Here is a 12866-nt window from a genome sequence, read left to right as displayed (position 1 = left end):
ACATATTTAAAAGCCTACAGGGGCCAGTCATGTTACATAAATGGTTGAATTGATCAGGGTGGAGTAGTCAGAAGGGGGAGTGTGCATCCTGTCTAAAGCATATAGATAGTGTGCAGTGTCTTGACTTACAAAACACAGAATGTTTGAAAGCAGAATTCTAATTACAGAACACCAGTTTGTATCTCATAACTCCAGACTCACAAGGCAGGGTTAAGGGCCAGAGATGCCCAGTCTGGGTCATGATATTAGCATGAAAAAGAGCCATAGACTCAGCTTTTACAATAAATCTTAATGGCATGGGCATGACAGCTTTGTTGTTATTGTTGAGGAATATTCGCCCTGAGCTAACACCTGTGCCAATCTTCCTCTATTTTGTATACAGGATGCCACCACAGCATGGCTGATGAGTGGTGTATGTCCACACCTGGGATCTGAACCCACGAACCTGGGCCGCTGAAGCAAAGTGCCCCAAAATTAACCACTACACCACGGGGCTAGCCACAAGCCAGCTTTTATGGCATAAATCAAGCTTCTGCATGATGTTCCCAGAGACTCAGGAGCCCTCAGATCCACATCTGGACAAGTTGAGGAGACAAGGCAAGAATCAAACTCATGACTAAGACCCTCAATGATTTTCTGGGTGTTCAAATAGAATCTGCAAATGTGGACAAAAACAGAGATTGCTACATCCATCCATTCATTCAAGCAATAAATATAAAGTGAATGTGGACTAGGTGCTCAGCTCCAAAAAGACAAATACATAAAGACTGAATAAAGCAAATAGTAGTAAATTCCATGAAAGAAATACTCATGGTGATACGATAGAGAAAATCTGTGGGCCAGGTGCGTATTCAGAAGTGCTACTTCATACAAGGTGGTCAGGAAGGGCTTTCAGAGAAGGTGATGGTTGAGCCGAGATTTGAAAGGCAATAAGGCGTCAGGCATAGCTGACCTCCAGGAAGAGCTAGTATAAAGGCCAGATAGAGGTTAGGACACTAGAAGAACAAACCAGTATCTGATGTGACCGAAGTTTGGTGAGTAAGGGAGAGAGTGAGTAGGACAGGCTGAGGCGGGGGGTTAGTAGAGACCAGAGTATACAGTGTTGAAGTTGCATAGGTCCCAGAGAGCAGGTTCCTACCTGTAGAGCTGAGGATGGGTGAGAGAGATGTGGAAGATTCTGGAGAGAATGTAGAAGTCACTGGAGCTGAGAAAGAAGAAACAGAGGAAACATGATTGAGTCCCATCCTGAAGGAATGTGGGGCGGAAGCTGTTCATTGGAACTTGGGCTTCTCTCTTGACTCAGAGGAAGACCTTGGGTTGATTAGGAGCTGCTCTGAGGCTGCGGCCCGGCACTTGGGGAGGGGGCACTGGTAGCTTCTCTCCTGAAGAAGGCACTCTGGGGAATAAAGGTCCAGTGGGCATTGAAGTTTCACAGTTTTAAATACTCACTGCTGGTGGTAGGGGTCCGGTACCGACGATTATAACCTGTAAATAGGAAGAAAAGAGTAAAGAAGGATTGTTATGATGGGTAAGAGTCAAGGAAGTGGTGGATGGTAGACCTAGAAATGAGCGTCATTAACAAACTTTCTGAGATTCAAAACAATTTCAATAATGAATAATATCTATAATGAATACTATCAATCAATAATATGAAGGAACCATAACAGCTACATTTTATGTGGTGCCTCTTATGTCCCTTGTCCTTTGAAAATAGTGTTGAACATCATCGCTAACATTGCCAAATTAAAAATATGATAATAATAGCTTCCCTTATTTATTGGGAATGTACCATGCAGAAATAATGCTGAACACGTTATAAGGGTAATGGGGAAAATTTAGGAATTACTTTGTGTTCCATCTTTATCCACGTTCTCTCAATCCATAAAGATAATTTTATCCTTACTCGCTCAGCTCCTCTCCCTTTACAAAATTTTATTGTGTGATTTTATTTTTCTAGTTTAGTTTCTGTTTCTTTGTGATATAGAATTGACAAAATTATGGCAGGTTGAGAGATGAGGTATGTGGAAATGAAAATATAGTGAGATGGAGAGAGGGAAATGTACATGTGGTTTGGAATCTCAGAGAAAATCTGGAGATGAGGTTGGATAGTAATAAAGAGATGAGACTTAGAGGTCAGGTGATGATATAAAAATTTCAGCCTTAAAGGAATTAGGGAAAAGATAATTTTCCATGACTGTTTCTCTGGGTCCTAGATTGCATCTCCTTTGATGCTCTGTGAAAGATGTGAGTAAAGACTAGACCCAAGGAGCCCTGTGATTTACTTGGGTTATTGTTGAATTATCTCCTTTGATTATTAGGACAATCCTGCCTGGTATATATGTTTATTCCATTCTACAAATGGAATATTAAAACCTAGAGAGATGACATGGCTTGTCCAGCATCACACAGAACAGCTCATTAATCCCCATACATTAACTACTGCTGTAAGTTAGTCCCAATCCTTGAATTAAACTTTCTATGGACACAAAATAGGATGTGATATTGTTAACACAAAGCAATGTATATATTTCAAACCATGTATAAAGGAAGTTTCTAAGTTGATATGGAGGGGAAATAACTAATCAAGCATTAGGTTAGATTGCTTGGCTAGAGGTCGTCAATGCCCCTTCCTGTCTTGAGATTTGAGGCTTTCTCTATCTGAATGGTCTTCAGTGTTGCCTTGTGGTTAGGATTTTGGAGTTTAGATTCAATCTTGGGTTTGAGTCTTGACTCTGCCGTGCATAATGGCTGTATTATCTTGGGCAAATGATTTCCCGCCTGAATGAATAATAGCTTTCTGTAAAAATGAGGATGATAACTTCACAGGGTTTTGGGTAACATTAATATGAAATAATACAAACAAAGACCTTATCACAATTCCTGGCATATAAAAACCTTTTGATAAGAATTAGCCACTATTATAGTTATTAGTCACAGTGTTAGCATTCCTGTTAGGGGCACTGTCACCAACAGTGTTGTGTAAACAGCTATTATTCATGGAGTGTTTGCTAAGTGTGGTGGTGTTTCAGGAAGTCAGTGTCATTCCAGCTTGCCTGTGGAAACTTCGAAAATTGCCCTAAGTTGTCATGACGGAGAGAATGAAGTGGAGTGAGGGCTGAACTTGGCACCCACTGCCCATCAGGAAGACAAACACAGGGCCCTGCATCGTCTTTCCCCAGAGTCTGCACACTCCAGTTGGACTCCTACGGGAAGCAGTGGGAATATGGAAGAGGAAACATTTCATCTGAAGAGGTGAAAAGAGAAAGGAAATGGGCCTCCCATGGTGTGTTAAGCATTCAAAAATGAGTCCTCAAGGAAATTCTAGATTTGTACCAGAACTATGAATCTGTATACAGCAATTTCTCAAACTCGGCATTATTGATATTTTAGTCTAGACAATTCTTCATGGTAGGGGGCTGCCTTGTGCATTGTGGGATGTTTAGCAGCATTCCTGGCCTCTACTCACTAGATGTCGTTAGCACCCCTCCAGTAATGACATGAAAATGTCTCTAGACATTGTCAAATGTCCCCTGGGGTGCAGAATCTCCCACAGTTGAGAACTACTGGTAAAGGGAGACATGGGACTGTAGGAGACCCCAGCTGCAGCACAGACACTCACCATTGACGTAGAGACTGTCTCTGTCCAGAGTATAGGTGCCCAGGCGGGTGACACCATGAGTCAGCTGACTCAGCTCTTCGTACAATTCTTCTCTGTCCAGCCCAGGACCCGCGGGATCAGGATGGTAGGTGCAGATGGCATCCACTCCAGTTGCTGCCCCATTCTTCTCAGTCCTAGGGTGGCAGGGACATAGGAATAGGGGCATCCAGAGATGTGGGAGAGTTATATACTTTGTTCAACTCTCTCCTTCAAATTGACCCTCAGCCTTGGTTTTATGACATTTCTCTTTACTGGACCTTGTCTGATTTCTCAGGCACATTCTTTTCTGGGTCCTCTTTATCTAGGTAGCTTCCTACTCCATAAAGTGGTTTATCTCCATTCCTTCATCCTCAGCCAACTTCTATCCTTTTGCCCTTCATTATTCTTGGGTCCTGTGTTCATACTCATTGTTTCAGCTGCCACCTTTATTATCATGAGATCCAGTCTTGCTCTCTCTATCCAAGACTTCTCTCCTGAGCTCTGTGCCATGTAACCGACAGCCTCAGGGATTCTGGCAGATCTATCACATTCTGTATATCCCAAATTAAGCTCATCACCTTCCCCCCTAAAAACACAGAACCTGCTCCTCCTCCCATGTTTCCACATCAGTGCCAGAGCCAGAGATGTAGTAGGCTTCCTGGACCTTTCTCCAACCATTATACCCGAACCTAAGCAATATCCAGGTCCAGTCCATCATCTCACAGGTCTCCCCATATCCTGTCCCATCATCATGTTAATTTTTTCCATCCCCATACCTACCAGCACTCTACCTAAAATGATATCATATCAGGGTTCTGCTTACAACAGCTCCATGATTTCCTGCAGCTCTGAATAAGTATAACTAATATTTATGGAACATCTACTGGTTGATAATATTCATGGGACATGTACAAGATGTCCTACTCTTCCATTTGCTATCTCTTTTTATCTTTTCAGCAACTCTATGAGATAGATGCTGATACAATTCCCACTTTATAGTTGAGGAAACAAAGTCATATAGAACTTACCAAATATCACATGGCTAGTGACAGAAACGGGATGTGACTTCACGCATGTGGACCTTGTAACCATTAATGCTTAACATTTTGCTGTGCAAAATACTATGAAAACTCCTTAGCATGGCCTTTGACCTCAGCTCCAACTGAACTCTTGGCGATATCTACTACTCCAAAGTCATCCCACAATTTATCCACCTTTCTTGCAACTACACGCCCATGCACCCATCCATCACTCAGTCAGTCCCCCAGCCAACCAACTTCCTTCCCTCCCTCTCTCCCTTCCTTTATATCTCTCTTTCCTTCCTCCGTCCCTTCCTTCCTTCCCTCCTTCCTTTCTCCTTTCCTTCCTGCCTTCCCTCTCTCCCTGCCTACTTTCCTCCCTCTCTCCCTCCCTCCCTTCTCTCTCTCTTTCTCTCTCCCTCTTTCTTTCTTTCATTCAATTGCTGTTTGCCCCACACTCCAATTTCATAGAACTTTTCTCATGTATTGGGATATTTCTCACATTTGTCCCATTACTTAAGATATGCCACCCCTTAAAATATCTTTGGCAGCATTTCTTCTGGCTAATGCACACCTCATTGTCAAAACTTGGTTCAGGCATCACTTTCTCCAGACAGCCTCCACTCCACTCCCCCAGGTTGAGCTCAAAGTCCATTCTCTAGGCTCCTATGGCCCCTGTGTAGTGCTGTATTATTGTACTAACCCTCTTCATATTACGGCTTTAAGTCCATATGGCTGTTGTTCTCTCTACATTGTGGGCACTTTGAGAGAAGGGCCCATGACTGATTCTCTCAGTGCCCTTATCAGCTGTCACAGAACATGGCCTAAAGTGCCTCATTTAATGTTTTCTGAATGAGTCATTGCTGCCCTTTCTCACCAATGAGTATGAATGCTCTGCAAATCTGCTTATCCAAATAATTTAAGACCTTTGACAGCCACATCTTTCAGGAAGCCCTCTCTGATGCACTCAGCCAGAGGGGAAACCTTCCACATCTGAATTCCTGGAAGGCTCCAATCATTTATGATTCTTGCCTTCTAGTTGTCATCTTCAAATCCTCACCTCCAAGTGAGCTTGCCTGTGACAGTACAGCCCTTCATATTGTGAAGGAGGGAGGTCTTACCTGAGCAAGGTCAGTCTGCAACCAGAGTACAGTGAGCCAACACTGGTGTTCTTGAACAAAGGATCAAGCTGGGGAAGAGGGAGAGGGAGGTGAGCTGAGGGGACTGGGTGGCACAGGGGTAAGGCAGGCCAGCATAGGCACTGACAGACTCTTACCAGGTGATTCAGGTCCTTCTCGGTGGAATTGAACTTTGCAGAGCCTGGGTGCCCCATGTCTGATGTATAGAACAGGTTGATGATGGTGAAATTGAGGGTAAACAGCACCAAGGCTGGACCAACATCTGCTGCTGGAGGGAGAGAGAGAAGAGACCCATCACAGTGTTAGGCCTGATCTGAATATTGGGGAAAGGGACTAATGCCATCTCTTGGTCCATAGTCTCCAGTAAGTGAGGCCTGGGATATCCGACTGAGGATATCCCTCCCTCCCCAGCCGCTTGTGGGAGGACAAGGGACCTCGCTTTTAGATGTGTGATGTCAGCTTAAAAGGGAACCTCAACCGTCTCACCCAAGAGTGTCCAAAGGCTGACAAGTCACGGACGTTTTGGTGGGAAGAGAGGGACCAAGACCTTTTGGGCTCAGGTCGTGGACCACAAATGCTTGAGCAATCAAGAAATCCAAAGGGTAGTAATTTCCATGGGGGAAATGGTCATAGAGATTAGTTCTGTGTGAGACATGAGGAAATGCTACTTTATAGGAGGTTTTCTGAGCAAGAGCATGCTGAGCTGAGATTTGGAGGACAAGGAGGAAGCAGGCACAGCTGAGTTTCAAGAACAGTAAGTGCAAAGGCCCTGAGGATGGAGAGATGTTTGAGCCCTGAAGGAACAGAGATGAGGCTGGTGTGGCCAGAGATTAGGGAGCAAGGTAGACAGTGTGACAGACTGAGGCTGGGTTGGCATCAGGGTCCAGACCATGTAGGAATTCATCAGCCACTGAATGGCAGTTGATGGGACTCACAGATTAGATTCCTACCTGTAGAGCTGGGGGTGGATGTCAAAGATGCTGGGGGCCCTGGAGAGAATGTGGAGGTCACCAGAGCTGAAAGAAAATTCAACATGTATAAAAATTGTTGAACCCTATCATGAAACAATGAGATGGCAGAGCCGTTCATGGGAACTTGCATCTCTAGCTTGGCTTAGCCTGAGACTTTGGGCATCTGGGACTGCGAACCTGGGGCATGTGGGATACTTCCTCCCGGGGGGGCAAGCTTAGGGAACAAGGGCCCCAGGGGCGAAGAGACATTCGCCCTCATTACTTACTGCTAGTGGTGGGAATCCAGTATCGATGGTTATAACCTGCAGAGAGAGGCAGAGAGGAAGAGTAAGATGATAGGAGAAGGTTGAGAAAAGAGTGATGAGGTAGGACTAGAAGCACAACTGCATAGACCTTCCTGAGTGTTTCTCTGAGATTCATCAATAAATAATGATGGCTATTCCATATGAGTTAACTGCCTCATTCTCTGATGCTCACAGTATTTCATCCTCATTACCATTAACCACAAAGACAATAATGATCATAGCACTCTCAATCACGTGGGGTTTACTAGGTGCTTGGAATGGTATCAACCTCATCAAATGAATAATAGGACAACAATTTTACGTGAGTCTTTCCAGCCTTATTTTTGTTTTATTTTTCTTCCATTGACTATAATTTTGTCCTTGCTCTCTGAGTTTCTCCCCACACCCAACTCTCCAAAGACAGCTTGATCTGCGACAGTGTAGTTCTTGGACTTCTGTAATGTTGAATTGGATGAGAGAGAGAGAGAGAAAGAGAGAGAGAGAGGGAGAGGGAGGGAATGATTTACGGAGAGGGGAAAGACTCAGAGGTCAGCCAGAGATTATAAAGTTGGAGAATAAGAGAAAATGGGGAAAGGAGGATTTGAATAAATATGGTTCTGGATCATGGACTGGATCGTCTTTGATGCTATGTAAGTAATGCTAATAAAACTTAGACTTGCTTTATATTTGATGGTCTGACTGGGTTTCTTGAAATGAAAGTCTTATCTGAGGCTGGACCAAGTAGAACTCTGTGATCTATTGAGTTATTTGGGTTTTGTCTCATCTGACTCTCACACTAGTCTCAGGTGATTTTTTAAAAAATTCCATTCTGAAAATGGACACTAAACCATAGAGAGGATGCAAGGCTTGTTCAGGGCCACATAGGATCAAAAGGCAAGACTAGGGCTTAATTAAAGAAGACCTGTAATTCACCAAAACCCACAGTGGTAACTACTGCTTTAAAGTAATTGCCAAGGACTGTTGAAATACAGAACAAGTTTTAATCCAGGTAGAAAGAAAATGTCCCATGTGATATAGTGGAGATAATTAATTGAGCTTTAGTTGAAATTGTACATTATAGGCCCCTTGATATGACTTCCCATCCTGAGATTTGAGGCTCGCTCTAGCTGCGTTAGCCTGCAGTATAGCCTAGCAGTTAGAGGGCCTAGATTTTAGAGTCAATTGAGGGTTCGAGTCACAACTCTACCACATGTATTAGCTGCCTAATCTTGGGGAAATGGATTTTCCTCCCTAAGCCTTGTTTGCTCCTCTGGAAAATATACATAATACCTCAGAGTGTTGGGCAGGGTTAGTCAGGCATAATATACATAATGTTATGGACTATAGGAATCCCTCAAAAAATATTAGTCTTCAGTATAGGTATTACTGTGGGTGCTGTTGCTAAGAGCATTGTTGCAAAGGAATTTATTGCTAAAAAAAATTACTAACAGCTTTGTTTGTTTCTCAGGTGGGATGTGGTTCCAGCTGGCCCTTGGAGAATGGGTAAAGGACCACATGCTGCCATAAAGAAGATAAAGAAATGGAACAGTCACTGCATTGGGAACCCATTGCCTCTTGTGGGAGAGTTAACCCCAATGGCCATCATGGGCATGCATTACCCTCTTCCTTCTCTCACATCTGCATGCTTTACTGGGGATTCTGTGAATGGCCATTGAAATGAAGAAGACTATGGGGGAAACCTTCATTTCCAGAACTTGAAAGGTGCTTTTTAGATGTTACGAAGAGAGAGAACTGATCCCCCATGGAAATTTTAGGTTGGTCTAGAGCTATGAACATGAGTGAAGAGGAGTTGTACTGCAAGAAGACCCCATCTGGGAATCAGGAGGAGACCCAAGCTGCAGAATAACTACTCACCATTGACATAGAGACTGTTCCTGTCCAAGGTATAGGGGCCCAGCTGAGTGACACCATGAGTCTGCTCGCTTAGATCCCAGTACAGCCGTTCTCTGTCCAGCCTGAAGCCTGTGGGATCTGAGCGGTAAGTGCAAACCATGTCCATTTTGGTGCTTGTTTCATCCTTTTCAGCCCTGAGGAAGGAGAGACATGAGAATAGGGACATGCAGAGACATCAGAAAGTTGGATACTCTTGACAACTCCTTCCTCTATTGTAGCCCTTGGTTTCAATGTCAGAGCTGTTCCCTGGGTCTCATCTGCTTTGTTGAACACATCTTTTCTGTCTCATGTGGGTATTCAGACCCCTCATCTTCTTAAATGCAGTGTTCACCAGGGCTATTCCTTAGCTAGCTTTCTTTTGCTGCTCCCCATTCTTTTTACTAATTGTTTCAAGCTCATTCTTCCCACTACCAGCCCCTAGAATGCTCCTTGTCCACTCATGAAAGTAAATATACATGGTGTCCACTCCAGTAACAGCTGAGTCCTGCTTGGGCCATGGGGTTGGGCATATGGAGCTCCCAGTGAAGAAAATCCTGAGAATCCTGGGGCCAGGAAGCATGTGGAAGGGAAAAAACAGGAAGGTTGGAGACCTTGGGGAAGGTGAGTGAATCACCCCCACAACTGGCTGTGATGCTGTCAACAACCATCATGGGCCCTGAAACAGGGACTTTATTTCAAGTTGGTGGATCTCAAGGCTGAGGTCAACACTTTGGGAACACCTTATGGGCAGGCAACCAAGTTTGGGGAAAAACAGAGAAAATGAGTTAAGAAGTAACAAGGGGACAGTGTGGTTCAAAAATATCTTCACCCTGAATTTGAGCTGATCCTACAGTGATTCACCCAAAGCGAGGGCTTTACAGGTATGGAGAAATATCCCCTTCTTCTCTTGCCTGGGAATTCTTCTTGCTATTATCCATGCTATTCAAAGAATTCCCATTTTACGCCCATATAGTGTAGGGCAGAGGTTCTCAAAGTGTGGTCCAGGGACCCTGTTCACAAAACTTTTACAAGGCATCTACCAAGTAAAATATATTTTCAAAATAATACTAAAACGTTATTTTCACTTTCATTCTCTCAGGAATATACAGTGAAATTTTTTCCAGAGGCCACGAGGTGGAATATTGTAAAATACTGAATGCAAAAGTAGATATCCTGTTGTCTTCTACTAAGCCAGACATTAAAAAGATCTGCAAAAATATAAACAATGGCCTTCTTCTCATTATGCTTTTTTGGGGGGGGGGGTGGGTAATATAGCTATTGCTCATAAAAATATGTTCTTTCTGTTAACATGCAATGGGTTTATTATTTTTAATCATTAATGAATAAATATTTATAAAATTTCTCAGTTTTAATTTCTAATACAGTAAATTTGGACAGATATAACCTCCAAGTCCAAAGGCTCTTTGGAGTTCTGAGTACTTTTCTAAGAATGTAAAGGTTGTTGAGCACAGAAAGCTTGATTTCTGCTACTATTCCAGCTAAAAGCAGGGACTCTGGAGCCAGAACACCTCGGTTCAAATCCTGGCTCCTCTCAAGCAAGCAACTTGACTACTCTGAACCTCAGTGTTCTCATCTGCCAGGTGGGATAATAATCGTGTTGTTCTGAGGCTGAAATGAATGAAAACATGTAAACCACTTAGATTATCGGGCAGCATGTAGTGTTGGCAATATTATTACTGATTCCCCCAGCTTCCCCATCTTATGGAGCGATAAGGGCCGGTGTGGTGGTGCATCTCCTTTGAGGACAATTTTTATATACAGTACTCCAAAAATCTCTCCTCCTGGAACCATGTGGGTAGAGGACCCCCCTCTCTGGCAGGACAACTTGAGTTGGCTGGATGGAAGACCCCAAATAGAGGCTGCAGGGTCCATGAAGTGTAAGGAAAGGGTCCTGAGCTCCCTGACCTCAGAGGACACTGGATGGACAGAGGCAGAGACGAGAAGACAGGCCATTTCTGCAGAGTTAAGGTCCATTTGAGTTTTTAAATTGCAATATATACTGCCTGTACTGAATATTTGGTTTGCTTTTCTCTTTGGTTCAGTAAGACTTCTTTGGGAAAGGAAGTCCCTGCCTATTTTTAGGGAATAAAGGGCAGAGCTGCAGTGTGTAGAGTTTGTCCTCAATAGGGTAGAGATGAGCTGGAGCAGGGAGAGTGTCAGGGACTCTGGGGACACAGTTGTTAAAGATGCTACACCAGCTGGTAATACAAGATCTCATTATTTGAGCACTCACAATGTACCAGGCATTGTGATGAACGGTTAACAACCCCAAGAGTAAGGTGCGGTTGTTATCATCATTTTATAGATAATGTGATTGAAGAACAGAGTGGTTATGTGACTCGCCCAAGGTCACACAGCTAGCAAATGGGATAACTGGGGTTCAAACATAGGCACTTTGGATCCACTTATATACCGTCTCTCAGCAAAGGCCCAAGTAGCCGTGGTTGACCAGGGTGTGGGGGATCAAGAAAGAAGAGAACTGGGGTTTCTGCAGATGCTTTGGAGGAGGTCTCACCTGAGCAGAGCCAGTCTGCAGCCAGTGTAGAGGAAACCAATGCTGCTGTTCTTGAACAAGGGCTCGAGCTGGAAGAGAATGAAAAGGAGATGAGCAGGAGGGACCAAGACAGTAGGGTGTGGTGGGATTGGGGAGAGATGGGCATTGGTGGGGGACTCTCTCACCAGGTGCTGCAGGTGTCTCTCAGTGGCATTGAATATCTCAGAGCCCGAGTTTCCCATGTCCTCTGTGTAGTGCAGGTTGGTGATGGTGAAGTTGACGGTAAAAGGCATCAAGAAAGGAATTGCAGCTGCAGGGTGTGGGGAAGAGTAAAATGAAGCCAGTCTTGAGTCAGGCCTGGGGTCAGGGGGGTAATAAGGCTCTGAGGACACACTCTAATTCCAGTGCTGAGTTGGGGTCTGGCCTAGGCTGTCCTACTTGAGACACCTTGTGGAGTAGTCACTGTCCAAGACCCTCCCACATAGGTTGACCAACCATCCCAGTTTGCCCAACACTATGTGGGTTCCTGGTATGCAGATTTTCAGTTTTAAAAGTGTGGCAGTCCTGGGCAAAGTGGGATGAGTTGATCACCCTACTTCCACATCCCTTTGGCTCATAAGGGTAACATTTCAGCTCATGCCAGCACCTGAATCTCTTTGTCATGGAGGAATTAACAGGCCCAGGGAGCATGCTGGGCAATGACTGATGGGAGTTGGTGTATAAATACTCTAGCTCCCTCATCTCCCAGAAGGAATGACTCCAAGGTGCACGTTCTATGCATTCTCCTAGGACTTCCATCCAGCCTCCAGAACTGTGAGACAATAAATTTCTGTTGCTTCAGCCACTCAGTCTGTGATACTTTGTTATGGCAGTCCTAAGAAACTAATTCACCAAACAACCCAACAATGCCTTTTCTAGGTATTCCAAAAGAATTGGAAACAGGGACTCAAACAGACTTGTGCACCCATGTTCATAGCAGCATTATTCACAGTAGTAAAAAGGTGGAAATGGCCCAAGTGTCCATAAATAGATGAATGGACAGATAAAATGTGGTATGTCCATAAGATGGAATATTATTTATCCATAAACAAGAATGAAGTTTTGATATATACCACCATATGGATGAACCTTGAAGACATTATGCTAAATGAAATAAGCCAGACACAAAAGGACAAATATATTATATGATTCCACTTACGTGAGATATCTATAATAGGTGCATTCATGGAGATAGTAAACAGATTACTAGGGGCTGAATGGGGAGGTGAAAGGGGAGTCATTGTCTAATGGGTACACAGATCCTGTTACCCATTAGATAAAAAATGTTTTGGAAATGGTGATGGTTGCACAAAGTGTGACTGTAATTAATGCTGCTGAATTGTACATTTAAAATGGCAAATATTATTAT

At 43.8% G+C, this 12866-nt stretch overlaps 1 protein-coding gene across 1 annotated transcript in view; it reads right to left on the bottom strand.

Annotated features, from left to right (window-relative positions):
- MUC16 (mucin 16, cell surface associated) overlaps positions 1-12866 on the bottom strand; it is a 77923-nt gene that overhangs the window by 53137 nt on the left and 11920 nt on the right. Inside the window, exons 3-12 of the mRNA XM_070626623.1 lie at positions 11644-11768; positions 11480-11547; positions 8926-9098; positions 7033-7068; positions 6746-6811; positions 5933-6063; positions 5778-5845; positions 3620-3792; positions 1450-1485; positions 1139-1204 (exon numbers count right to left, since the gene is read on the bottom strand). Coding sequence (XP_070482724.1) covers positions 1139-1204; positions 1450-1485; positions 3620-3792; positions 5778-5845; positions 5933-6063; positions 6746-6811; positions 7033-7068; positions 8926-9098; positions 11480-11547; positions 11644-11768 — 942 coding nt within the window. The remainder of the gene's footprint in view (positions 1-1138; positions 1205-1449; positions 1486-3619; positions 3793-5777; positions 5846-5932; positions 6064-6745; positions 6812-7032; positions 7069-8925; positions 9099-11479; positions 11548-11643; positions 11769-12866) is intronic.

This window comes from Equus przewalskii, chromosome 6, assembly GCF_037783145.1.
Source record: "Equus przewalskii isolate Varuska chromosome 6, EquPr2, whole genome shotgun sequence".
Taxonomy (NCBI): Eukaryota; Metazoa; Chordata; class Mammalia; order Perissodactyla; family Equidae; genus Equus; species Equus przewalskii.
This window is presented reverse-complemented; position numbering and strand designations above follow the sequence as displayed.